The following is a 26,315-nucleotide window of genomic DNA, read 5'->3' on the forward strand; positions in this document are numbered from 1 at the left end:
TTCAAATGTGCTATATAAATAAACTTGCCTTGCTTGGTGTGCATAATTATTCACCCCTAATACCTGCTCCTTCTCAATCTCTCTCTCTGTCTCTCTCTCAAATTCATATTTTGAGTGCAACTGCTGCAGTGATTGTAGAGCAAAATGTATTCACATTCAAACTGTATGATATACATCAACTTATGTAACTTGTTATTAAAACATTTGTTTCTACTACAAATTCCTGAAAGAAATTACAACTGCTAAAATCTGTCTTTGAAACCTCTCAGATGCTTTATTTGCACACTCAAATAGCAGCTTTGTGAATGTTAAAAGTAATAAAAACATCAGCAGAATCAACTAAAGGACATTTTTCCACAAGTTCATACTTTCAGTACTGTGGTCATTCTGTGCTATCAGCAACTGAATATCTTATTTCAAATAAACATCAATGTTATTGAGAGGACATAATATGCACAGATTTTTTTAAGGCTTATGCAAAAAACACATTTGATATCTGTACTAAATGCCATTGTGTTAAATCTTAGCATCCGGATAAAATACAGATGCCAATTAATAAACTTTCATTTACAAGTAGCCACATTCGGTCTCGGTTGGCCAGAGAACAAATCTGATTGCATTTGTCTTTATTTTCCTGGGCTACAATAAACTGGGGTAAGCCCGGCTCCAATCCAGTGGGTGGTTGTAATGCAACTGAAGCTGTTTGGAAACTGCCAAAAACACTCACATGAAAAATGACGCGAGACCAGGCAAAAGTGTGGTTCCAACTTGGTGCAGCTGGGGAAAAGCAACTGCGGCCGCCGGACTCGGCGCCTGCAGCCGCCTTGCTCCCGTGAGGTTTTATTGTCATGTGACATGGTGACGTTCTGCAGCACCGACGAAAGTCGGACACAATTTCTAACCAGCATGCCTTATTTTAAGTCCAGCATGTGTGTGCTGCGCAGAGCCGCATGAAGTCAAACGCACCTAGTCTCACAATCGAAACATCACAAGGGTCAAACCAAACAAGGATCGTGCCATTTTCGCTAAACCCCCCCCCGGCGCTCGCAATCGCCGCGCACAAAAACACACATGATTCGACTATCAGTCGACTATAGGCAGGACTTGACGATTCTAATTCGACTATGTAAATCCTTAGTCGGGGACAGCCCTATAGTAGTATGCTCTTAGGTTTACCTCTAGAATTAACAGTTCCTTATGTTTTATCTCAAAATTATTTAGCTAGTTTCAAATCAGAAAAAGAAACTGCTGGATTTTTTAGGTGCTGTGCAAAATGAGCTTGGGGAAGGAAAAATGAGGCAGAACTAAACGTTTGCCCTTACTGACATTGAGGACAGATGAGCTTTTGGTTTCACACTGCAGGAGTCAGATTCATCACAGCCTTTCAATAAAACTGAGGCCTCAAATGACTTCACTTCTTCCACATTATTAACACTGAAAGGAAAGAGAAAACACAACACTACCCACTATAGAATTCAAGAGAAGATAAACAAGGCACAAGCCAAGATATGTGTTTCATCTATAAACTTTATGCCATTTCATTAATATGATGAATCTGCAATGCTTATGCGGCTGTATTGTGTGATGTATATGAACAAACTACAACAGTTTGAATTGCAAAGTTAAATTTTTTTTGTCACATCATGGTCACGTGATGTGGTATACATAGTGTGAAAAGCTGATCCATACCTGCTCTATATGTGAAGTGAACTTCTGTTACAAACTCACATTTCCAATCAAAAGGACACAAACACTGTGAGACCCATGCAACGAACTCTCCTGCTTTGATTTTTATTCTGTCTCTTCTGTCCCCCAACTATACGGGCGCAAAGCACTATATACTACAGAATTACACCAGCATGCCCATCTACAAGTGCCGTGGATTGCAACTGTAACAAAACTGTGGTTCCCTACAGCTCTGTTGCATGTCAAACACTGACAGCTAGACAAGTTAACATTCAACTCAGTGGGCCAGACTGTGCCACTGGCAGGGTGCGAATTTTGTGTGTGTGTGTGATTGTGTGGTGATGGTAACGATGCTAATACTGCACTGTCTCCAGGCTGACACAGCTTAACAATGACATGGAGAGAGAAAGACAGAGAGAATGACAAAGACAAAGAAAGACAGTCCAACAGCTAATTTAAGTCTAGACAGGGTTGGCCAAAGTGTCGAAGCAATTACACTTAATCTTCGAAGCACACACACAAACACACTCCTATGAGGATTCCTGATTGCCCTGATGCATAGAGGAGAATCTGAGGAGCTTGTGTTTTCTGTATTTTGTGCGGTGATGATAACAAAAAGAAAAAGTCCAGGATCATTATTGGACTGCCGTTGACTTAAAACTAATTTTGAAATCACATGATCTCTTAATTTCAAGCATCTGAATTTAACCAAAGGCTCTAAATCAGTATGTTCAGTATGCCAAACCCTACACTGTGGAAAACATTATTTATTAACGCATCATGTCTCTGTAAAAACCAGTGGAAAAGCCTTTAAAGCAAAGCATGTTTAACAGCAACAAATTAACACTGCAATATAATTATTAACATTAATATCTTCAGCAGCTACAAAGACAACTGTTTGCGGCAAACTTGACAGCCGTAACTACTTACAATTTATCTGATGACTTGGTCAAACTACAAAATGAAACTATTTTGTAGTTCCACTGTATGCTCGTTGACCAAAGACGGATTTGTAGACAAAATTCCACCATTCTGCATCAAAAGCAAGTGTTTTTTTGCTTTTCACAGAAGACCAACGATGTGGTGAGTCTTTCTCCAGATAAAATGATTGCATCATCATATTTTCAGACACATCGCTGAAGTAAAGATCTTTAAACACCTTAAACGTCAGCACGATCTTTAAACGTCTTAAATTTGATAGTTAGTCGTATTGAATAATGGTGTGGATTATCATGACCACGGGCCCTGGACAAAAACAACAAACAACATGTATTAAAAGGAACGAGGTAGATTTATTCATTATTTTAAGACTAGATTAAAGTTGTAGTTCACTTTATGCTACTCACATAAACAAACGTTACAAAAATTATATAAAGAAGATGGGTGAATGTAATAAGTCACCCAAATAAAACTAATTTAAATGTTAGTATGACAGTGGATTCTTCTGTATGTCTTGCCAGATGGCAGCAGGGTGAACAGTCTTTGGCTGGGTGGGTCCTGGATTTTAGTATCATCTCACATTAATGATATCACTTAATGCTAGGTAGCTGGGTACCAAAAATCTTGTTAGCGGTTTTAATCACCTGCTGCAGAGCCCCCTGTCCTGGGCTGTACACATCCCATGCCAGTTTGTGATGTTTCCAGTCAGGACGCTTTCTATTGCTCCTCTGTAAAAATTAACTAGAACTTGGAGATGTGAGAGGACCAAAACAGGTTGTCTGTGATGCTGATTCCCAGGAACCTAAAACTGTTCGCCTGCTGTGTGTGTCTTCACCTCTTTTTCCAAAAAATAAACAATCAGCTCTTTAGTTTTGCTGACGTTGAGCAGTAGGTCGTTCTCTGTGCACCATTCTGCAAGACTGTTGATTTCCTCACAATATTAATGCTCATCGTTATTTTAAATCCGGCTGATGATGGTGGTGTCATCTGCAAAAAGAGTTATCTCCATGTCGGGGAATGCAATTGTGGGTGTACAGGAACAGGAGGGGGCTGAGCACTAGAGTGGAGGAGGTGTGGCTACGGTGCAGACAGCGATAGCGGGAAGACATGTTACCTTAGAATGCTAAATTTTAGCAGAAATCTACAGATGCACAAAGACAAACTATAGTAAAATGTAATAAATAATAAATGTATATTTTGGACATTTTATTTCCCCTAGTCTGAAAAAAGACATGTTAAAGAAGCCCAAAGTAGTCCAAAATCTCAAAATTGACCAGTGCATGATAAAACAATATTTTTTCCTGTTGTGCCTTAAATAAAACCAACAACAACAAACCATGAAAGATGGCATTAAAAAACATCAAATGTAGTATCGAGCCACAACCACACAAACCTGCAGTGACAAATATCCTGTCTTTACCACTGGCTTGCTCCTGGCCTTCTTTGAGGAAGTCACTGATCAAAGTCCAACTTCGAATTTCGATTCAATGGCCATGAGTGGCAGTATGTTCAGGCATCTCTGTGTCATACTTGTCCTTTTACATTTTTAATCCTAGATATTTGTAAAAAGGACACAAAATCACACAGAGACCTAAGAAGCTGCACTGCTGTAATGAGGTTTATGTCCACTTTCTGAATTTACAGGCTTGTCATTGGGAATCACGAACGAATAGTATTCCAGATGTTAGCCATGAATGCAGTTCCCACTTGATCTAATTTTACATACAGTGTGCTGGTTTCACTTCAGTCTCTGTCTCTTTTCTCATTTTCATCTGCAGATATGCTCTCTAAGACCTTTCTTATTTTACAGTAGTTTTACCAAAGAGTTTTAGTGGAGTCAGCTTGACAGCTCCACCAAGTGTTTGATATTAGTGACTTTAATGTTAAGTCTATATGAATACCAGAGTTCCGAAAAACTAACCCCTACTCATGTGTAGAAGCAGAGCTGAATGTGTACAAGGATTGCAGTAAATCAAAATACTGTTCCACCTCTGGACTGCTGTCAGTCAAACTTTGTCCTGTGTGGATCTGAAGTGGCTCAAAAGCCAATCTTACCTTGCTTGCTAACAAATCTAAAGATAAATGTTAACTGATCAACATTATATTGTTGGTGATGAGTACAAGACCATATGTTTTAATGTGTTCCGCCAGAAATGGGTCAAATTGGGATATTAATAGTTTCAGCTGTGTGGCGATCCCAGGAGCTCGTGAACAACTACAACAATTAGTGTTAGTAGCAAAGAGGTTACTATGCACTCCACAACAGAGTGTTTTAGTTGAAGAGGACATTTTGGAAGGAAGGCAGTGATGCAGTGACTGTGTCTGTCCAATCAGAACTACTCATAAGCAGGATATCTATCTTGATATGGTATGACCGCATGCTTTGGGAATCAGGGGCACTAATGGAACGTGTAAGCAGAGAGAAGTTATTTGGTATGGGCCTTTCAGAGTGCAGGGAACACACACATTGCAGCAAAATTGTCTTCTTCAGCTAGTTTACCACCTTAAAATCAGAGGCCAATTTCACCTGGACAACTTAAATTCAAGCCCAGTGATTTTTACAAATGCCTAGCAGCCCACTCAGGTCTCACCTCTTTGGGAAAAGACTGATTCCCTACAGGGATCCACATCACATTAGGGAAAAGCATCACTCCCTCTCCACATCTTAGCTTAAATGCTCATGGCGACTTACCGCTCTTGGTGTCCTTTCCATCCAGTAAGGGTCGGTAGTCGCTCTTGGTGACTGTCTCTCCCACCTTGTCATCAAAGCTGTCCTTCTCCAGCGTGGCTGCAAAGTCTCTCTTCAGCAGGGACTCAGCAGGGGCCCCACCTGGGACTCCACCTCCACCCAGAGCATCTCGCAGGCTCAGGTCCATAGTCCTGTTACTGGAGAGAAAAGGAGAGACAGGTGTGATTGCCTTTATTAATCTTTGCTGGGGCGTCGGTTAGCTCACTCGGTAGATCACACGCAATGTACCATTGTAGACCGGCGGCTCATTTACTGCATGTCTTCCCCTCTCTCTCCCGCGCTTTTCCTGTCTATCTTAAGCTGTACTATCTTCAATAAAGGCAAAATCAGCCACGCTTACTGTTTTCTCCTTTATCCACTCCACTTCACAGGTTGTCTGACAGTCATTCTGCCTGTGTGTCATAAATAACCTGTAACTTATTTTTTCTTATTTGTATGTAACCGACCACTTCACACCTTCTAAAAGCCTGTCATTTCAGGTGAGCAGTGATGTTATTGCAGATGCAGCCTGATAATAAAAATGCCCCAAGAACAGATAAAGAAACTGGCACATGTTGCACCTTGTCATGCTTTTTCTTTCCTGTACATCTCTGTTTTCACTGTTTTACTTTCTTTTCTCTCTCTTTATTCAGTTTGGTGGGACTTGCTTGAATGTGGAATGATTTTCTAAGATTAATTAATGTTAGTAATTAGAGCCAAAGCAACAATAACCATTGAAATTGAATTAAAACTCAACAAAAAAATTATGTTTAACAAGTTTTCAAAGGCAAAATTGAAAGTGACAGTTGAAAAAGGAAAAATAAAAATGCCCTGACTGAAAAATATTAACAAGTTTGTTGTGTTTCCCTTTTTCTACTGTCTTCACATTCCTTGTGTTACATGAATGAGGTACTTCTGCATGGAGTGGTAGTTACAAAGGTAAATAAACTATGGCTTCTAAATAAGTAATGCAATAAGGCAAACATACATCCATTAAGTATCCATAAAATTATTTCTTCACGTTTGTTTTCCTAAAAAAGTACTCATAAATGATTCATAGAAATCAATGACTTCTGATGAGATAAGTGAATGTGATACGATTGCTGCTTTTCAGGAGAGTTGACGCTGGAAAACAGGACGTTAATGGATCCTCGCACACTGACTTGCTGCTGCCCGCATTGACCAGTGCGTAGACTGACATGGAAAACACACGTTTTGATGTGCATCATACGCTGCAAGTGTGTGTTGCCGTTAAGGTTGTTTCTGCTGATGAAGCAGAATAAAAATTAGTCTAATTACATTTAAAAAAAGAACATAGAGCTTTAGAATTCTTATTGGTGTAATATGAGTGTCAACGTTATCTATACTGATGAATTTTATCTGTGCAGTTTACACACCATTATGAATCATTCGTCCAGACACGCTTCAAGATATGAACCATTTATTGCAGCAATAAGCACTTTTAGCTTGGCGGTCTGGCTCTGCTCATGTGATGCTTTAGAATAAATCCGAGAAAGCTTGACACAGATTGTCTGAGCTCACAAAACCTTATGGCAAAGCCTAAGATATAAATGACACCTTTGAAGAACATGACAACTAAACAACTAAACACTAATACAGCAGGTGGCTGGGTCTGTTGTTTCAGACCGAATGAGTCTCAGTGGAAAATCATTTCCAAAGTAAGTGCATTGTATAGTATTTAAGAATGAAAAGTTTCAACTGCACACAGTAGCGAATAAACCAGCAGCTAGTAACACAATATATTACATTTGCTGTTCTAGTACCCAGTACGTGCCACACAAGTAGTGATGTGTTTCGTGTTCACAAGATAGAAAAGTACAAATGAAGAACTGGGTAGCCAAACCTACGTAAATGTAAATGTATCTACTGAAATAAAAAACAAAGACATCACAAACAAAGACTGAAACAGAATAGTATAAGCTGGATTCATTCTTCACTACAAATGCTACAAATGTAAAATATAAACAGTGTCCCAACACTAAAAACAGCATGACCACTGAACAAACTCTTCTTTCTTCCTGTCCTCTGTTTATCCGTCCATCCACCCTCCCAGCAAACAAGCTGTCATTGTCTTGCAACTTTACCACACACACACACACACACACACAGTAGCCAGTACGAGGACATACAGTAGAGTGTTAGCAGGCCTTGAGTGGAACTGTAGGCCATTGTTTTAGCTAAAGGACACAGTACAGCGGACACCTCACACACACACACACACACACACTTTCACTTAGGGTTTCTACCTCTTCTTGTTTTCTGTTTTCTCTCTATTACTCTATCACAGCTATGAATGACATTTCACTATGAATTCTGGTTTCTCTTCTTATAAAGTCTTATAATCACAAAGCTCTCTCTCTCTCTGTCACACACACACACACACACTCATGATGCACTCAATAATCACTCCAGTACAAAATGAACCGATCCTAAATAGAGGCTTCCTACCTCTGCAATACTTAGCGCTCCATTGGAGAGATTTCATAAGCCAGAACATTCAGTGGCCTGGAACTGGTGTTCTTTGTCTCACCTAGTCGGCCTTTCATTACACACTAGAGTTGGGTATCGCCACTGATTTCCTGATTCATGATATTTCAGTTACCTTAAGTATTTTGCTTGAATATGAAAAAAATTCTCAGAGAACTGATGCTGTAAATTGCACAAGGAACACACTAACCTGGTGCATTATCAAAATATAAATGTTTCTATTAAGAATTGGGCCCAAAGCAGTTACATTAATGTACATTTTATTTAACATGACCAACATACTACAGCATTTAACACAATATAGTGCAGACAGTCTGGGTAGGGGATTACTGAGTGGCCACATGGTGTGTGCAGAGACACATCATGTGGACACAAGTGAGTCTGTATCTGTATCCGTACGGTCGCAGGTGATAAGTACTGCAATGTGTACATTTTAACCTGATTTCACAAATACACAAGAGAGGGTCGAATAATGAGACACAGGTGGAACACATTAGACAATATTGGCCAGAAAATAAACAGGCACTCAAAGGCAGGTCAAATGAGACAAGACACACGAAGCAGCAAACTTTCAAAATAAAACAGGCAGTAACAAAACTAAACACTAAAACCATGACAACCACAAAATCTGAAAGGCAGTCTGGGAGAGAGGGCCAGATCTCGTTGTGCAAAGAACCAAAGGATGGCCCACGCTAGACTTCACGCATACACTGGAAAATATATATTAAAAGACTGATCTCTTAGACAGGCTGTTTTTACTAATGCTGAAACTTTGTCTGACCTTGAATTTAGATTTATGAGATATTTTTGAGGACTCTACCAGACCTCCTACAAGAAAGGAATAAAGAGCACTGCAAGCGAATGGGAAACAGCCCTCACATAATATCACACAAAAAAGGACCAGGAAGAGCTTTGTATAGCAAAAGAGACCTCATGGTTGACCATTACCAGGGATTATTCCACTCCTTTAGGAAACTGAAATTGTAGCCCATACAGAATGTAGTGAGTAGTGTTAAAAGTGACCTATTATAGTGCATTTCTAGCCCTATATTGTAGTTCTGTTCTTCTTACATCAGTAGCAGACAGCTGTTCAATGAAAAACCTCAGATAAACCAACTGTACACTACTTTTCTGTCTAGTGACAAGAAGTCAGTTAATTTATAATGTGTGTGTGTGACAAGGTACAGTATATACTGTGTGTTCACTTATATGTATATTATCTTTCCCTTCCTCCCCTGGATATAGTAGAGCATTTAGCAGCTCAAGAACCAGATATTTCTCTCAGAAGTTGTTTGAGCAAAACTGGTGATCATTCTCAGGTTCCAGCAAGTCAAATGTGAAGACTTAGTGTTTTTCATGGTCTTAACTAATTTTAAGAAAAAATTAAATTTTATATGTTTAGGTTATTGACTTCTGGTCAGACAAAACAAGCAATTTAATGACTTTCACCTTGGGCTTTAGTGTCTGTATTTTCTGAGCTTTTTGTAGAACAACTGATCAATTAAGAAAATAATATGCGCACTAGTACTACTAAGGCTTCAGGTGCATCATGCCCAGCTCTGGCAGATAAGGTCATGTTTTTGTCATTTATATTTCCCCCTCTGTTTTGGTTTTCTATTACTCACATTGTGTTTCGTTCCAGGCCCCGTCTGCCTCGCTGTCTGTGTGATCACCTGCCCCGCCCTACTGTGTTCCACCTGCGCCTCATTGTCTCCCATGTCTTTGTGCATAAATAACCACTCAGTCCTTGTGTTAGCCGCCACATCATCTGGCTCCCAGTGACTAGTGAGTTCCAGCCCTGTTCCTAGTGTATTAGACCAGTGTACCTCTCCGACTAAGATACCCACCTTGTGTTTTTGAAATATTGTTCAATAAACCAGCTTTTGTTCAAGCCTCCTTGAGTTGTGCTGTTTCAAGCCGTGCTGTGTAAGTCCATACCGTCTGTGTGCAGCTGTGATAAAGTGCAACATTATGGACTAAGTCTGTGTCAACACTAAGGTCAAACCAGCATTTAAAACCATATTTTTAGACCAAAATCAAATAATTTCAAAGGAATCCTTGTAATCGGTGGATTGGTGCAGTACCTTCACAGAGAACTTTGATCAACTTTGACCTAATAAGTGTATAAAATCAATATTACTAGATGCATTATGATGTAACTGGGGAAATAAAAATGTTTGTGTGTGTGTTTGTGTGTGTGTGTGTGTGTGTGTGTGTGTGAGAAAGAGAGATGATGATGATGATGACAGCTGTTGCACTCCGAGGGATTAAAAACTGCGCACCCACAATCCCCTGCTCCAGCATCCACCACCTCTCCCTCTCTGAACTCAACCGTCTGCTACATAATCATCTCATCCTCCAGAAAACTGACAGCTCTCACGCAAGCATACACACACATTCAAAGGCCAGGAAAGAAGGAAAGGAGGAAATCAAACACATTGCTGTACCACCAAAATACAGGAGAGATTTGGTGGATATTTTTGCATACCCTCGTGTAACCTCGATGTACTGTACATAAATCAGTACAGGCAGGATTTTCTGTTATTATTTTGTCATAAACTAAAAAAAATTGCAACATTGTTTTCTGAAAAATAGCTTTTGTGGTAGCCCATAGTTGTATGTGTGTACGGGGAAAAAAATGTTACAGGAAATATATAACAACTTCCAAGATAAACTCAGCTCAGGAAAACAAACATGTAATACTGGCTAAATATTAGACCTCAGAGAGCATTCAGCACCAAAATACATCAAATAGGTTTGTGGAAGAACATTTACATATCAGCTAATTTTCTGATGAGTTTACGTAATATAAATTAAAAGGAGTCATATAGCCTATATTCCATCTTCTCTACGCTCCACTCAGCCCTCACACACCTCGAGGAAAACAACACCTACATGCTCAGTAGGGGTGGGAATCTCTGGTCACCTCATGATTCGATTCGATTACGATTCAGGTGGCTGCGATGCGATTAAAAAGCGATTATCGCTGCATCTTGTGATTTCTGGATAATTACTATGCATTTAATTTGCAAATTGAAGTCTAAAAGAAACTCCTTAGCTTAAAAGGACTAGCTAGCTTCCCTAATTTACTTTACTAACCACAGCTCGTCCTGGTCACCACCTTCTTCTCTTTAATAAGAGACTCTGAACTGAAATATACTGTAATTTAACTAGTATCATGATGTACAGTATGTGAACAGGACAGAGATGTACACCAGTTTAATTTGTACCTGATGTTCTCAACCCTGGACCAGTAAGTAGTAATGGCATACAGCTAACATTAACGTGTACTTTGTTACCGATTTAGCTGGCGTTACATAGCAGCCAAGGGAGCACTGCACTGACTTCATATTGGCAGGAAATCGAGTGGTGCACAGAGAACAACCTATTGCTCAAGTCAGCAAAACCAAGGAGATGATCATTGATTTAGTTTAAAGGAGACAAAGACACACACTCTTGTCTACATCAGTGGAGCTGAGGTGGAACAGGTGAACAGTTTCAGGTTCTTGGGAATCAGCATCGCAGAGAACCTGTTAAGGTCATCTCACATGTCCACGCTGGTGAAGAAAGCTCAGAAACAGCTGTATTTCTTAAGGAAACTTCACAAACTGACGTGGCGACAGGGGATGGGATGTGCATCCCACATGGGGGTGGCTCTGGCTCTGGCTCAGGAGGTAGAGCGGGTTGGCTGTTAATCGGAAGGTCGGCGGTTCAATCCCTGGCTCCCCCTGGTTGCGTGTCGAAGTGTCCTTGGGCAAGATACTGAACCCCGATTTGCCCCTGGCGGCTATTCCGCCAGTGTATGTGTGAATGTTAGTTTCCGTTTGAGCACTTAGGCTCAGTGTATGAATGTGTGTGACTGGTGAATGCAGATGTAGTGTAAAAGCGCTTTGAGTGGTCGAAAAGACTAGAAAGGCGCTATACAAGTACGGAGCATTTACATTTACATTTGCATGGCCCAGGACAGGTGGGCTCTGCAGCGGGTGATTAAAACCACTCAGAAGATCATTGGTACCCATCTACCGGGCATCAGTGATATCTGTGAGGTGAGCCTGCAGTACTCACCCTGCTGTCGTCCGGCAGGAGATACAGAAGTATCCGCTGTCGTACCACAAGACTACAAAGCAGCTTCTTCTCTTAGGCTGCGAGATTCCTAAATTTATCTTCAGTACTGCATCATGTAAAATAATTTTATTTCTACGACTTATTATGAAATATGGGAACTTAATAACATTATACACCCCTGTTTTGTAAAATGTTAAATAAATCTACCTTGTACCTTCTACTTTGCATCTGTGGCTCTCGCAGTCCTGGAATCAGTTCATCCAAGGCCCATCAACCTATCTACCTACCTACTGACAGACTGGTGAACACCCTGTGCGAAACTGTGTCATCAGAGCAGCACCATACTGTGACAGAAAATAATAATAATAATTATTATAACTTTGATTTATAAATTGCCTTTCACAAACCCAAGGACGCTTAACATAAAATATGTTTCTTAAGCAAAGTGGTACATGAATGATGTGAGAGGCGGTCAAGGAGACTTTTCAGTAACGGAAATATAAGACAATAAAATATTCTAGCCTGCAGTAGGTGAAGGTAGACCTGCCGAAATATGCCATTAAACTCATAAAAGCTAATAAACCTCTCAGTAAATTGGTACTCATCTTACCGGATCATATTTGAACTCCAAATTTATTCATCATTACGATTTCAAGTTAAATTGGTGTTTTTTGCCCTGTGAAAAAATGCATACTATTTTGTACATGAATGATACGAGAAGTCTGGACGGCTTGTAAATGTCAGTCATACCATAGAGAAAATTCTAAGCACGAAAAAATAGGTGAATGCCATTAAATTACTCAGATCTGTTAATGTGAGTGTTTCTTGCCAATGTGAATATGTATTTACTGTCTATTCACCACTGTCTTGTTAATAATAGTGGATGCTCACAGTCTGGACAAATGGCCTTATGACCAGAGGGCTGTCGACACCACTATCAAGTACCGTCGAGGTGACGTTCAATCAATTCAATCAACTTTATTAATCCCAGTAGGGGCAATTAGTTAAGAGCAGCCTGTCTGCAAAGGTACAATAGACCTCAATTTGTCAATAAGCACTGACTGATCTGTCTGAAGATAGTCATTACTGAATTAACTAAAACAGCAATACGAAATAAAAATCTGGCTTAACACACAGCATAAGTTAATATCTTCCCTCGGCACAACACAGCTGTTTTTGCTCCAAAGTATGATACATCATACAAGTAAGCTTTACAGCTGAGCTGCAGGTCAGTTCAGCTCAGTGATGAGTCACAGTACAATATCCTAGTCTGTGCAAATGATGTAACAGTGAATGGAGAGGTTAGTGGCCCTGGGGAGCTGCTTCTTCCTCCATTCATAGGAGTGTTGGTCGCAGAAAATGCAATACAGATTATTTCAAAACCATAAATCTCTGGTTAGTTCAGAAAACATGTTGCCACAACATATAATGATATTTCTAACTATTATCCACAATAAATTTTGCTCTTTAAACGTTAGCGCCAGTCAACATAGAATTTTTGTTTTGATTTTATTGAGGATGTAAAGCTGACTGTTTCAGCTTAGTATAATCATGATAAAATGATTCTGCAACCAGCCACGTGGCCTAACAAACAGGGATGCACTGCTTTAGCATCATTTTCAGTTACACAGCACATCTCAAGTCACTGCAGCTTTCAGTTTTGCTGTCCAGCTCAGTGGAGGGTTCGCACACAGTTAAAGAGAGATAGAGAGGCACCAAGCCAGGGGAACAGAGTGAGAGAGCGAGAGTGGGTGGGAGAGAGAATAACAGTGAGTGTTTCTGTGGTCTTGTCAGCCAAAAATAAATAGAGGAAGAATACCCAAGATAATGGAGGGAGAGGATCGCTACGAATTTGATGTGGAAATTTGGTTTGGATGCTTCGGCCAAGAATTTTCATTTGCATCCATGGTTATCCAAACCAAATTCCCACATCAAATTTGTAGCGATCCTGGGTATTCTTCCTCTATTTCTTTTTTGGCTTACAAGACCATTTACTTTTAATGGACACATGTAATATGTTTTATACTTTCTGTGAATATAATCCAATTAATCTTATTTCCATACTGTATAGACACCTTATTTTGAAAACATCACATGTGTATCCTCGCGCTAAATTCATGAAGTCCATCCCAATTTGATAAATAATGTTTTATATGGTTCTCGTATCACGTAACATGAAGACTTCACAGCTTCTTCAGGTAGGACTGTCATACTGCAACACTTGTCTTTGTAAAGAGAGAAACTGAAAGCATAAAGTGGCCAACCTACCTGTCAGCTCGCACTGGTCCGTTTTAGTGGATTTACCATAAAGGCTTGAATACGTGTGCACTCCAAATTTAGGTGCGGCTAGCTTAATCGCCTTCTCAGAAACGAGTGACAGAAACACTCAAAGTGGGTCAGACCATTTGTTGCCTTTTCTAAGAAGTCAGCCACAGATGGTGTGAGTTTGCTAGGAGACAATTCAGCAGAACAGTGTCAGCAAACGGCCATTTTTGCGTCTTTCTCTGACACTTTAAAATGCTTCCACACTGCCGACATGTCAACGTAATTGTTCAGTACAATTTAATCAGTCTTTTGACATATGGGGCAGAACACGGAAGTGCTTTGTTTGCTATTTTCGGCCGATTAATTTCGGTGGCCGAACATTCGGTGCATCCCTAATCACCAGTGACACAGTGACAATGAAAAAAATGTAGTCATATTGTGTAATTTGTAGGGATAATCATGTAGTAAATCACAAGTAAATCTCTCCGTCATGAAGATTATCAGATAGCTTACTTTTCATCAGATTCATGTATTAGTATTGGAACAGCATTGGTCTGACAGCATTGTGAATGTCACCAAAAGATGGTAAAAAGTTTATCTAAACCTTACGTTGTCAAATAGCCTATCGTGTTACTTTAGGCAGAAAGAAAGTGATTACTGAGCAGCACAGCGGAAAATTGCCATTACTGAAAAAAATCTCAGCAAATAAATCAACTGTTTATCTGCTGTAGCGGTGAGCAAAAGCTAGCTGCAAACCTGAATAAAATATAACCAAAAACAACTAAACTAATTATAGCTTAAAGATAGAGACATTATCTCTTTTCTTTGTAAGAAAAAGTGTAACTTGATTTTATGAAGGTTTAGGATGTAAATAAATAAAATCCATCAATTATTAATTATTATTAATATAGGTTTATGTCTGGCAGCTGGTCCCCAAAGTAAATTCCTTGTACATGTAAAAAAACTACCAGGCAATAAAGCTCTTCCTGATTCTGATTCTGAAAGGAGCTTTGGTTTTTGGTCCTCTAACGTTATCTAGCAGCCCTAAAATGTTTTGTTCAGTGTTCAGTTGCATTAAAAGATACTCTAAGGAGTTGGCTGTTACTCTTTTCTGGTACGTACATTTAGTGCTAAGCCTGTTTTTTGCACGACACTAACCAAGCTAGCTAGCTCCATCCTCTCATCCAAATATGGTCATGTCTATGAATGCTTTGCAGGGGTCTACATTTATAACCGTGGCATACGCACAAAACAGACCTGAAAGAGGTGTTCGCCACTTCCCACACCAAAGTTGTGATGTATAAAAATAAACTTGACAGGAGAATGGCGCAACTACAATAAAACTCTGTCCTATACGTACAAACAATTTGGAGATATTGGCCACACAAGTGGTGAGGTGGTGACCTGAAGCTGGACTTTATAATGACGCCTCTCACACATTTCATTTCACTTACTATCAAACATATAAATCCAGCAGTGTCATTTGTACTTGGTTTGTAGTGAGAATCTTTCAATTTGAGAAGATAATAACCAACACAAATCAAAGTCCGCTCAATATTATTCTTACGCCACCCAGTGCAGAGTAGCGGGCCGGACTGTAACTGATTAAATAATCATCAAATCCAAGATAACATTCCAATGCAAAGAAATGCAGATCAGAGCATCAGCGGTTCTTAATGATATCTTCTAATACTAAGCTTTCACATTTCTCAGACGTGTCAACAAAATCCTGTCATGGCTGCCCAGACAGTCGCCATGGTAACTCAGCAGCTCCTCTCTGTCTCCTACTTGACTGGCACACACACACACACACACACACACACATATATATACGCACAGTATGTCTCTGACGTGCATCAGTTTAGATTACTGCTGACAACACACCGTCAACCTATCTCTCTCTCAAACACACACACACACACACAACGCACACATACATGCACAAAAACATTTACACATAGCAGATATACGACAGAAAGATGTAGACCGTCAGCTTATTCAACCATCCCGATGACGAACTACACAAGTCTGTCAAATGTGTCTCCATGTTTGTTGTGTTGTTATTTCAAAGTGAGAGATGATGAATAAAATCGAGACTGCACAGAGGAGATGAGAGAAAGCTCTGTGAATGAGCCAGTGAAGGAGACAAAACAATGGAGGTAAAATGAGAACAGTACAGGATCAGTACAAAAAATTGTATCTTTTCATTTTTTCATCTAATTACTACCTCTGACTGTGTTTACACCAAGGATGCATAAAACTGGAGAACTGGACACAGCGTTTCATTCCTATAAAAGCTGCTTAGTGGCACGTGAAGCCGAAAAAGTTCAACTTCCACTGTACAAAACTACGCGGATCTACCGCGTAACTTCCGCATCGTGTGGCCCATAGAGAACTACTTCAACAAGCCGAGCTGGGTAACTTCATGTTTAGCCATCTGCTAACTTGAACGGGGATAAAATGATTTAATGCAAGTGACTGATGATTCAGTGCGACTCTTCCAGACAGAATGGATCATATTCTAATTTTGTGGGGGTTGTGATTCTCCCAAGATCTTATCCACTGTTTTACAGCGCGCTTCTTTTACAGTCTATGTCTATGGTAAAAAGGATTTTGGGACCAGCGTGCATCTGACCCGGAAGTTGTAATTTCACAGTTTGGCCACTACACCATATTGGCTTCAACGCTTGCCGCACTTCCTGAGGCTTGAGTAACCCAAAATCAAAACAACTACCTATCTTATTAATCAACAAATTAAGTTTTACCCCTCAGCAAAGCCACTTACTGGGGAGGCGTCACTCTTTTATCAAAACTAAGGAGGTAACGTTCACACGCTTTAACAAGCGAAAGCCCTCATCAAGGAGCAATTCATTAACTACAACTAAGTAGTGCTGTCTACCACTAACAGGAAACATGTAATACAGCAACAGTACACTTTAAAGGAGACCAGTAAACAGACTACCCTCAAAAGAGCAACTTGTTTTAACTTATTTTATTGTAACTTGTACTTGGAGTACCGGCATAAACAAGTCTAACAGCTGGGAGGTAGGACCGTAGCCGCGATCATCTAATCTCTTGGAGAACTTGGAGAACAAATCCGTAGCTCCAACCATGCGGTGGCAAAAGCAAGTTGGCAATCTTCTCCCTTCAATTCAACTTGCATTCATGGATTACCTGCGATCAAGGGACGTTTTTCACAATGACATGAGCTTTTATACGCTACGCACTGTGTCATCCCAGGTCACATGTGACTTTGTTGATATAAAATACTCGACCTACACGTGCATGATGAGACGGATAATACTCAGTGTTAAGCACTGCCTCCGGTGGTCAGAAAGAATGAAATAGCAGAGTTTTGTGGTTTGTCAGTCAGTGACGAGGTTTCTGTTAATGCCAGGGTATGTCTAACAAAGCAAGATTTCCCTGTTCAAAATTACCATAATATCCACAGCTGCAAGCCAGAGCAGGTTCAAGTTTAAGCTGTATAACATGTCCACACTGTTTACATTTAGGAAGCAATGAAGATAACACACTACACCACAGATAGAATCTGTTATTTCTTAGTTAACTGATAACATGGTAGCGTGTTTACAGGATGATGCTCCTACAGACTGTTTTCTGCTTTCATTTTTCCATCAGTGATTTATTTTATCAGTACAGATGTCTGCAGTGGTTTCAGGCCAATAAATCCCACTGTGGCAATAAAATGGCTTCTAACAGATAGCTCATAGCTTACATAATTCTCTCATCAATAATGAATAAAAAAACTATTATTGCAGACGGATTCTCAAGAGTAACTGGTGCAACAGATTGCACCCATATTCTCAACAGCACAGTATGAGGCCAACTTCACAATGCTCACGGACTCAAAAGACAATATTGTATCAGTGAGAAGTTTTCCCACTGTGTCTTCATTACTAGGCAGGGGGTGAGACAATTAGCTTGACATTGATGCTATCTCTCGTTATCTCAGTCATTGGCAGCAACATTATTACTCTTAATCCCACAGTATAAGTTCCAATGCATCAAGCTCTTATATAATATATTTACTTAAATTGGTACTGGAAAAGGTTTAAGATGATGGACCCAGTACTTGAACAATAAAGGGTTGTTAAAGTCAAAAGACACTTGTGTTCAGTGTCTGTGTAACACTTAACATCTGTTGAGTAAGAAAAAATGCGTGCACATATGGGCCAACAATTTTTAGATTGAACCTTTAAAGCTGCATTGATTTTTTATCCACTAGCTGAAAACACATCATCTGGCATATTATGACCTTACGAAGCTACTTTGGCCAATGTGTTAGTAAACAATTGCTTATACACACTCAGCATACAAGCTAAAATGTCCTACAACGCTTTTGTATTATTTTGCCATTGACTAATTATGCAAACTAATGTCAGATGTCACAAAACATGTTTTAAAAAGAAAATATGATGTAATGGCACTTCCTGCATTAATATATATGATAACTTTTTTCCACACCATATATTTTATCCTTCGTTTGGTTATCCTGTCATTTAGACATTCTCCTGCTTTGGGTCTAACAAAGTGAATGTTTATTCTTAAATCAGACATGCTTACTGCAGGTGTTGAGTATATCACTAGAAAAGAAAATGGAGAGAAAACATGCCACCCAAAAGGAAGCTATAGTGCATTGGAAATCCACAGACTCTCAGGCTTCTTAAAATAAATGTTTATGATGAGATAGTGGCATTAGAATGTGTCCAGAGGACACCAAATTTGGGCTTTTAAGGTCATAATGTTTGTATCTGGATACTGATACGTTTCTCTGTCAATTGACCTCTTGTGTGGACAACACAACTGTACTGAGAACGGGTGAGTCTCGGTAGGCTTCCAAGTGGAATCTGGTGCAGTTCACTCGTGATTGGAAAGCAAACAAACCTACCACAGTATTTTATGATAACAGATTTGTGATTTTAGCATTATTTCAAAAGTGAAACTATTAATAAATCCAAGCGATCTTATAATTGATCTTGTCAAATAAGTTGAGATCCCCACGTTCTTTTTATCAGGTCGCAAAGGAGAAAGCTGGAGCCATTATGCTTTTGATAACAACTGGGTGTAAAGTACTTTCCATCTGCTTAAAGCCCCCCTCCAGTGTATTTCCTTACAATGTTGATTACCCACATAGTTTGCAAATTATTTTTTGACAAATAGCTTAGTTTTGTGCTCAAAGTTGCAAACGTTGCTTAGTTGTTTAAACGGGGTTGTGACGTATGACTATAGTAATTCCATAAGTCATACGTCATTCTCCAAGCGTGCGCGCCGTCACGCCTCGTTAAGTCAGAGCATCAAACCGATAAACATCATTGCGAGCTAGCTAACCAATTTATCATGTAATTTACTTAGAACTTACAGTAGGTATGTCTCTCTGTGTCTGATTGTTGGTTTGTCTTTCTAGTTTAGTTAGCTAAGTGAACTAAGTTGTAGTTAGCCAGGTGTAGTTAGCTAGCATAGTTATTGCAGAAAGTTACCTAACAGGCTATCTTCATTTATTTTTTAGTTTCCTCCTCTTGGTTTAGTGTGCTGTTCATTTTCATTATGGCATCTGTGCGTGTGGTGTTGGAGGACAGATGACAGAAAACGAGTCGCACTTTCACCTGCCACCGTCTTATATACAGTCTGCAACATGCATTTTACTGATGGCTGTTTTACCAATGCATCGGCGGAAGCACCCACCATACCCCCGCGGTAAAGTAAGCGCACCACGTACAAACATAGTGGGAGTTATCATGTGCAGTGCATGACAGGACCATCGACTGTATGGTTGATAACAGCTGATACTCGCACATTAGTTTCTGTCACGGGTAAGTAATGGCTACTTCTGCCAAACAGTAAAGTGTACTAAACTTTACAGTGTAGTGATGTTAACAAAGCATATCGTTAGTGAACACTCCAGCCGGTCAGTTTTTGGTTGTCATGGTAATGTGTTACGTCCGACTATTAACCACACCCCCATTCTCTGTTTGAGAAAGAACGTTCATCAAAAATGGCAGTTAAACCTGCTTTAATACAGAGCTTAACAACGCTCTAAGCAATGAAATGAGTAATGATTATTGATGATATTGAACATGAATAATTTAAAATGATCATTTCATGGTAAAATAATTAACGGGTGTAGACATCATGACTATGAGTCAGCAGCAGAGAGACGGACGAAAAAGGAGAAGTTGAAGGATCAAACATGGACATATCCTGACCCCAACACACAATCCAGCACATCCACCAACACACACTCACAATTACACCCAAAGACAACATGAAGAAAGAATATATAGGATAAGCAGAAGGCAGATCGTGGTTACAGATCTGAAGGCATCAAGCTCAGTACTGGATCATCACAGCACATGAAGGAAAGCCTAGAATAAGATTTTGAACAGCAAAGAACCAGAGATCACTTCAGAATTTTCTTCAGTGGATTTTAAGAGATCGAGTGACAGACAACAACCACGTCCAACCATCCGAAGAATTATTGGATTCTCAAGTTTTTCTTGTTCATCTGCATCGTGGACTGACGACTTTAGAGACATTTTGAGGGCTTTGGACAGAGCAACAAGTTTCTACAACATTCTACAGTTCTGTCAGTCTGTCCTCACCCAGAAAAAGACAACATAGGTCGATAGCTGAAGGGCTTAAAACAACCGAAATAAACGAGTTACATGTCAGTCTGTATAACTTTAAGTTTCAGAATCTAGAAGGACTTAAAGATTACCTGGGTCAATACACCACTATTAGATCACAACTACTGTACTTCCTCTACCTGGCTGACTTGTTGATTTACTGAATAACTGGAGAGCCTACATGTTGCCTATAAAAGTAAGCGGAGAGTTTTAAAATAACTTCCACAGTGAAGGGTCAGTCTGCTGGATGGCTGGTTTACTGTCTGTTTCACTGGGAAACTAAGTGACTCTGAGTGGCCGACTGCCTGGCAAATGGACTAAAAATGTTTAGATCACCACTATTCTGATTTCCGGCCTGCATGGCTGGTAATCGTGTAGGGATTGTATGTAATTCCACCAATCCCTAAAACAGAATTTATGGCATCATCATCACAACAGCCATGCATTAGAACATCTCTGATAATCCATCTGGCTTCCTGCATGTACTCTTTGGCATCATCGGCTTTATCTTTTTAATCATGCTATCTATGGTTTAAACATTCAAAGATACCAAAGGAGCTGCATTGCCCAACCATGCACGCTGTTATCCTGCCATACACTCAAGATCTGAGGTGTTCACCTGTAAGGCCTTTGCTCATTCACCTTATATCCTGCCTTCCAGTTCCTTAAAATGTGTATTTCACTGCAAACAGGACCGCAGAATTTGCATTCAATTTCCTAAAACCAGCCTCTACTTGTGAGCTGATCTCAAAACTTACCAAGAACTCCACCCAGGTAAAATTTTGCTTCCATTCACATCTAGTTAGATCTAGAGATTGACTTGATGTGCATCACGATCAGTCTGAACACACAAGCTTAACCATGTATAGGATGTCATTGCAAATACTTATTTCTAGCATGGTTAACATTATGATAAACACAATCTAGCCTGACTAGCATTTTCTTTTATTCTTTCTTACGTATTCTAATAGTATTATAAAATATTTTTTCCCTTTACAAATCTTATTATTTTGGCAATAAAAGAAATTAACCCTTTTCTACTTTTGCACACATTTTAAGTCCATCTTCCTATCGGAACCTGACAATTTTTGTAAATTGTTTGTTCCCAAGTGTTTCTCCATCCATTTATTACTACATCAGTCTCTAACTGGGTATATCTTCCTCTCTTTTTTCTTTCTTTCTTTCCATCTTTCTTTCGATTTCTAATTATTGTTTCTATTTTTGACTGTCTGTCTTTCCAGAGGGGTACGGTTAACACAGAAAGTAGTAAATAGAAATTGGGCACTCTTCATTATAGGGTGATTATTATATGGTTTCACAGATGATTTAGAAACAAATCTGGCCTTTCAATACCAAAAAGCATTAAACTATTTTGTTTCACATACCTAAAAAATTAAAAACATCCCCATACTTTTAATGTATATGGCTTTGTGTCCATTCACCAGCAATGAAGATGGGTCTGATATCTACCATTAACATGCATTCATTATCTCCACTGTTGTGAATCCCTTGAAAACATTTTCTCCAAGGCCAAAGGTATAGTATAAAGTTTCAGTACATAACATCTTGAACAACTCTACTTTCTTACAGAGGGTTATCTTACATATTGTGCTTTTCCAAATCTGGAGTCTGTGGGACATCTCTGCTCTAATGGCCGTATGGACTTTTGTTGCATAGTTTACAAGGTTTCCAAACAACTGCTCTCTGGTCCACTTCAAAGGGGTGGTCAAGTGAACTCTGGAGTGGTTAATTTCTGAATCAGTAATAGGAAGCATACTATTGTATGTGTAATTTCATTGGTTAAGAAAAATGTTTTGGTGGCTGGTGAACTAGAAGCGCGTTTGCTACCAAAATGTTGGTGAGATGCCTCCTAAATATTGGGCTAAAGAGAAAACTTCTCAGTTATTAGAGAAGGTGCATAATAACCCTGATATGTTAAAACTATTCAGTGATAAAATGAAAGAGAATTGATTGCAGCGATCTGTTGAGCAGTATTGTGTGAAAGTAAAAAAAAAAACCTGCAAACTGTTAACCACATGGTTAACAATTGTTTACAATTTCTGGACCATTTTAGTTTTTCCTGAGTGAACCCAAACTGAATTAGTTGGAAAATTTGTATTTGGGGCTCAGAATATTGATGCTTTCGGGGGTATCTGCCGAAAAGTCTTTTTGAAAAATGATCATTCATAACATGGCGATTTTAAGATACTGTGACATCCATTGTTCCAAGCCAGGTGGGGACTTGTTGACTTTTTGTACTACTTTGATAATTGACTATCATTCTACAAGAAAATGGCTAAATATTCTCTGGTTCAAGCTTCTCAGATGTGAGGATTTGCTGACTTCTCTTCTCTCAGTTATATTATGGTGTGTTGAATATTCATGGATTTTTTGGAGTGTCTGCTGGAAATAATAAGCAAGTTTGAAGATGAAGGGCAATGTTTTCTATTTCCTGGCCTTTACAGACAAAATTATTATTTGATTATAAATCCATTATGAAATTAATAGTCAGTCATAGCCTTACTTTTGTCAAAAATGGCATACAATTTTCCCCAATAAATAAATATAAATGGAAGCGATAGTGAGTTCACTCAAGTAGTCAACCTGTTCTACTACCTACTTCATCACTCCCAAAAATAAGAACATATAGCATTAGATATAATAATATATATATTATATTAAAGAATAACTTGCTATTGAGAGAGTTTTTAAATAGAAAATGGCTAAAATTATATTAATCTATCACCAGATATGACGTGCTAAATTTTAATTTCCAACCATCTAACACGGTTTATTCCTGGTCTATTCCAAGTAGTTATGTCACAAAATAAATAATCAAATCTCAAAAGGCTCTTTTGATTAAATACAGTGTGACATATGAGTGACAGAGTGAGAGACAGACTGTAACAAGGTGACAGGTAGGCAGAGCTGGAATGGCAGAAAGTGCCCAACAACCACAAACACACACAAGACATTCAGAAAAATGACCAACCTCTTCAACCGTGCAGGAACATCAGGTCCGTCAACACTAAGCACTGACTACCAACAGACAATTATCCCAAATTATTTTCTAGAAAACTTTCTAAAAAAAAAATGTCATGCTGAATTACTGTACAGAATATGTCTTGGCTTTGAACATCGTGTAACTTAAAGTTAAAGTTATGCAAAAAGCAGATGCAGAACTGAAACTATGGTGTTTACTCAAATTTTAGAGCCACTTCTACTTTAAGGGAAATTGAAGGGGAGAATTAAGATGTTCCTACTCTGATAGTATTCCTAACAGCGTGTCTGTGCTGCGGCTAGTGCATTTATTCATGAGTTTACAAGGCATTTATGATCCTCAAACATCCCACGTTCAATTTCATATGTCAAATAGACTGAAGACCGAAAACGGAAACAGCCTGAAGAGAAAGACATGCGCATAGATAGAACAATGTGTACTAATCCACACAGAGACAGAGGATGCAGTGTGTGTGTTTGTGTGTGTATGTAGCTGTGTATAGAGTGTGTATGTGTGGATGAGTATTATTGTATAACAGCCAGGCTTAGTCCCTATAGACCATCAGACTCTTCCTAAAAACTGGGAACTGTTTAGGTGCTGTAACTGCAGATGACTGCCTTTGAGAATAAAAAATCTTGTAGAAAACAAGTAGAAAATAGCACTAAAAATAGCAGGATATTGGTTACTGTAGTCCCATATAGGAATATTATAAAGGTTACAGGTAAGAGTCTGAAATACCATTAGATGCAACGACACACTATACAGTCTTTAATGATTACTGAGTAGCATGAGTGAGAATGCAGGAACATTATAGGAATACTACAGCCTAGTGATTTTTCAGCAGGAGGGTGTACCATCCCGACTGCGGCACCACCATAACAAAGAGACACGAATCCACGGACCTCTGCAAGAGAGACAGAGATCCCCCCCATCACACGCCCACTCTCCTCTGCCATTGTGATGGGAAACACCGTGCACAGCATTGTCAAATTGCCAGTCCGCCATATAACTAGCTAAAAATAGGCCCATGTCCATGCCACTGCAGCGCGAGACCTAAATACAGATAACTGTCATAAATATTTCATTAATTTCATCTTTCAGCAACGCGCGAGAGGATGACGCAGCGCTAGGATAAACAACGACGATGACACATCGTAAATCAGATATAAATTGAGAAACACTCCCTCTACTCACCGTTTCTATGCGTCCCGTTTCTTTCGCTGACTGTGTATATGTGTGAGTGTGTGCGTGTGTGTATATGTGTAACAGTCACAGTGTGTGATGGTGAAAATCTCTCCACCTTTCGCTGCTTGCAGAGCAGACTGGTGCCAGCGAGCGCTCACACACAAGCCTCGCCCCCTTCTCAACAGGCGCAGCCAATCAGGAGGCAGCAAGAAAAGCCTTTTCCCCCTGAATCTGAAGGCAGCAGGGCTGCTGCGGCCTTCACTTGTTGCCGTAAATACAGATACTTTGACTCGATTTTTTGATGGAGTTGTGAGACTGCAATAAATCCAAGGACTAAAATGTGTAATTCCAGTATGGACCCAAGGTAAGACCAAGACAGAGAAAAACATATAAAAACTAATGTTTTTTGAAACCCAAAGGACATCACTACATACTAACACCACAAGAAAAATCAATATTACAATATTTTAAAAATAGCAAAAATTAAATTTTTAGCACATTTATGTTAATTGAAGTAAATTAGCCATTTAAATCACGCAATATATGTAGCTCAAATGTCAATAACATGGTCAAAACTATTTCTAACTATTTCTATTACTATTACATTATTACTATTTAGAAATTATTCACTTCAGTGAGGCACTGAACTGGATACATGTACTGTTTAACAGACCACACGAGACAATTATTAGTTTGGAAAAACAATAAACACTGGATTGAACACCAGCAGTTAAAAATATACCTGACCTGAATGCAGTACATCCGATGTACAAAGAGACAAAGACTACTTTAGTGTGAGACCCTCATGGATCCTGTGGGAAATATATCCACTGACAAAATAAAAACAATTCTCATTTAAAAAGGGGTCTCTTTGTGTCGGCAACAGAGAAGCTAACTACCCTGCATTGGCAAGAGACTGTGTGCAAGCGTTTTTGTCTCTGGAAACATCTGCACAATATTTCTGAACACAAGAGTAGCTCAGACAGTATGTTCAACATGCTAACACTGATACAGAGGTTGAGCTAGTCTGGGGCAACTGACTCAGCCATAAAGCAAACCTTATATGTGAGGTAATATTGGAGGGATGTTATATGACTGTGTTGTGGCAGTTATCAAGGTTTTAGGAGAAACAGGTCTGGCATTTAGAGGAAATGATCATTAAAAAACTGAAAGTGTTTGGGGATTTTTGTGACATTAAATTGTGAAGAGTTCATTGAGTTAGTGGGAGAAAAAACTGGCAATAAGCCCAACTGGAGAAGAGCTTTGTGATGCGAAATATTTCTCCGACAGTGTA

The 26,315-nt window shown here is 39.3% G+C and overlaps 1 protein-coding gene across 1 annotated transcript in view; it reads right to left on the reverse strand.

Moving 5' to 3' along the window:
• The window catches only part of LOC123972533 (flocculation protein FLO11-like), a 76,348-nt gene extending 51,180 nt beyond the window's left edge, over positions 1 to 25,168 (reverse strand). The window contains exons 1-2 of the mRNA XM_046052059.1: positions 25,031 to 25,168; positions 5,318 to 5,511 (exon numbers count right to left, since the gene is read on the reverse strand). Of these exons, the coding sequence (XP_045908015.1) occupies positions 5,318 to 5,501 (184 nt within the window). The 5' untranslated portion in view covers positions 5,502 to 5,511; positions 25,031 to 25,168. The remainder of the gene's footprint in view (positions 1 to 5,317; positions 5,512 to 25,030) is intronic.
• Between the last annotated feature and the right edge of the window lie 1,147 nt (positions 25,169 to 26,315).

The sequence above is a fragment of the Micropterus dolomieu genome, linkage group LG06, assembly GCF_021292245.1.
Source record: "Micropterus dolomieu isolate WLL.071019.BEF.003 ecotype Adirondacks linkage group LG06, ASM2129224v1, whole genome shotgun sequence".
NCBI classification, from domain to species: domain Eukaryota; kingdom Metazoa; phylum Chordata; class Actinopteri; order Centrarchiformes; family Centrarchidae; genus Micropterus; species Micropterus dolomieu.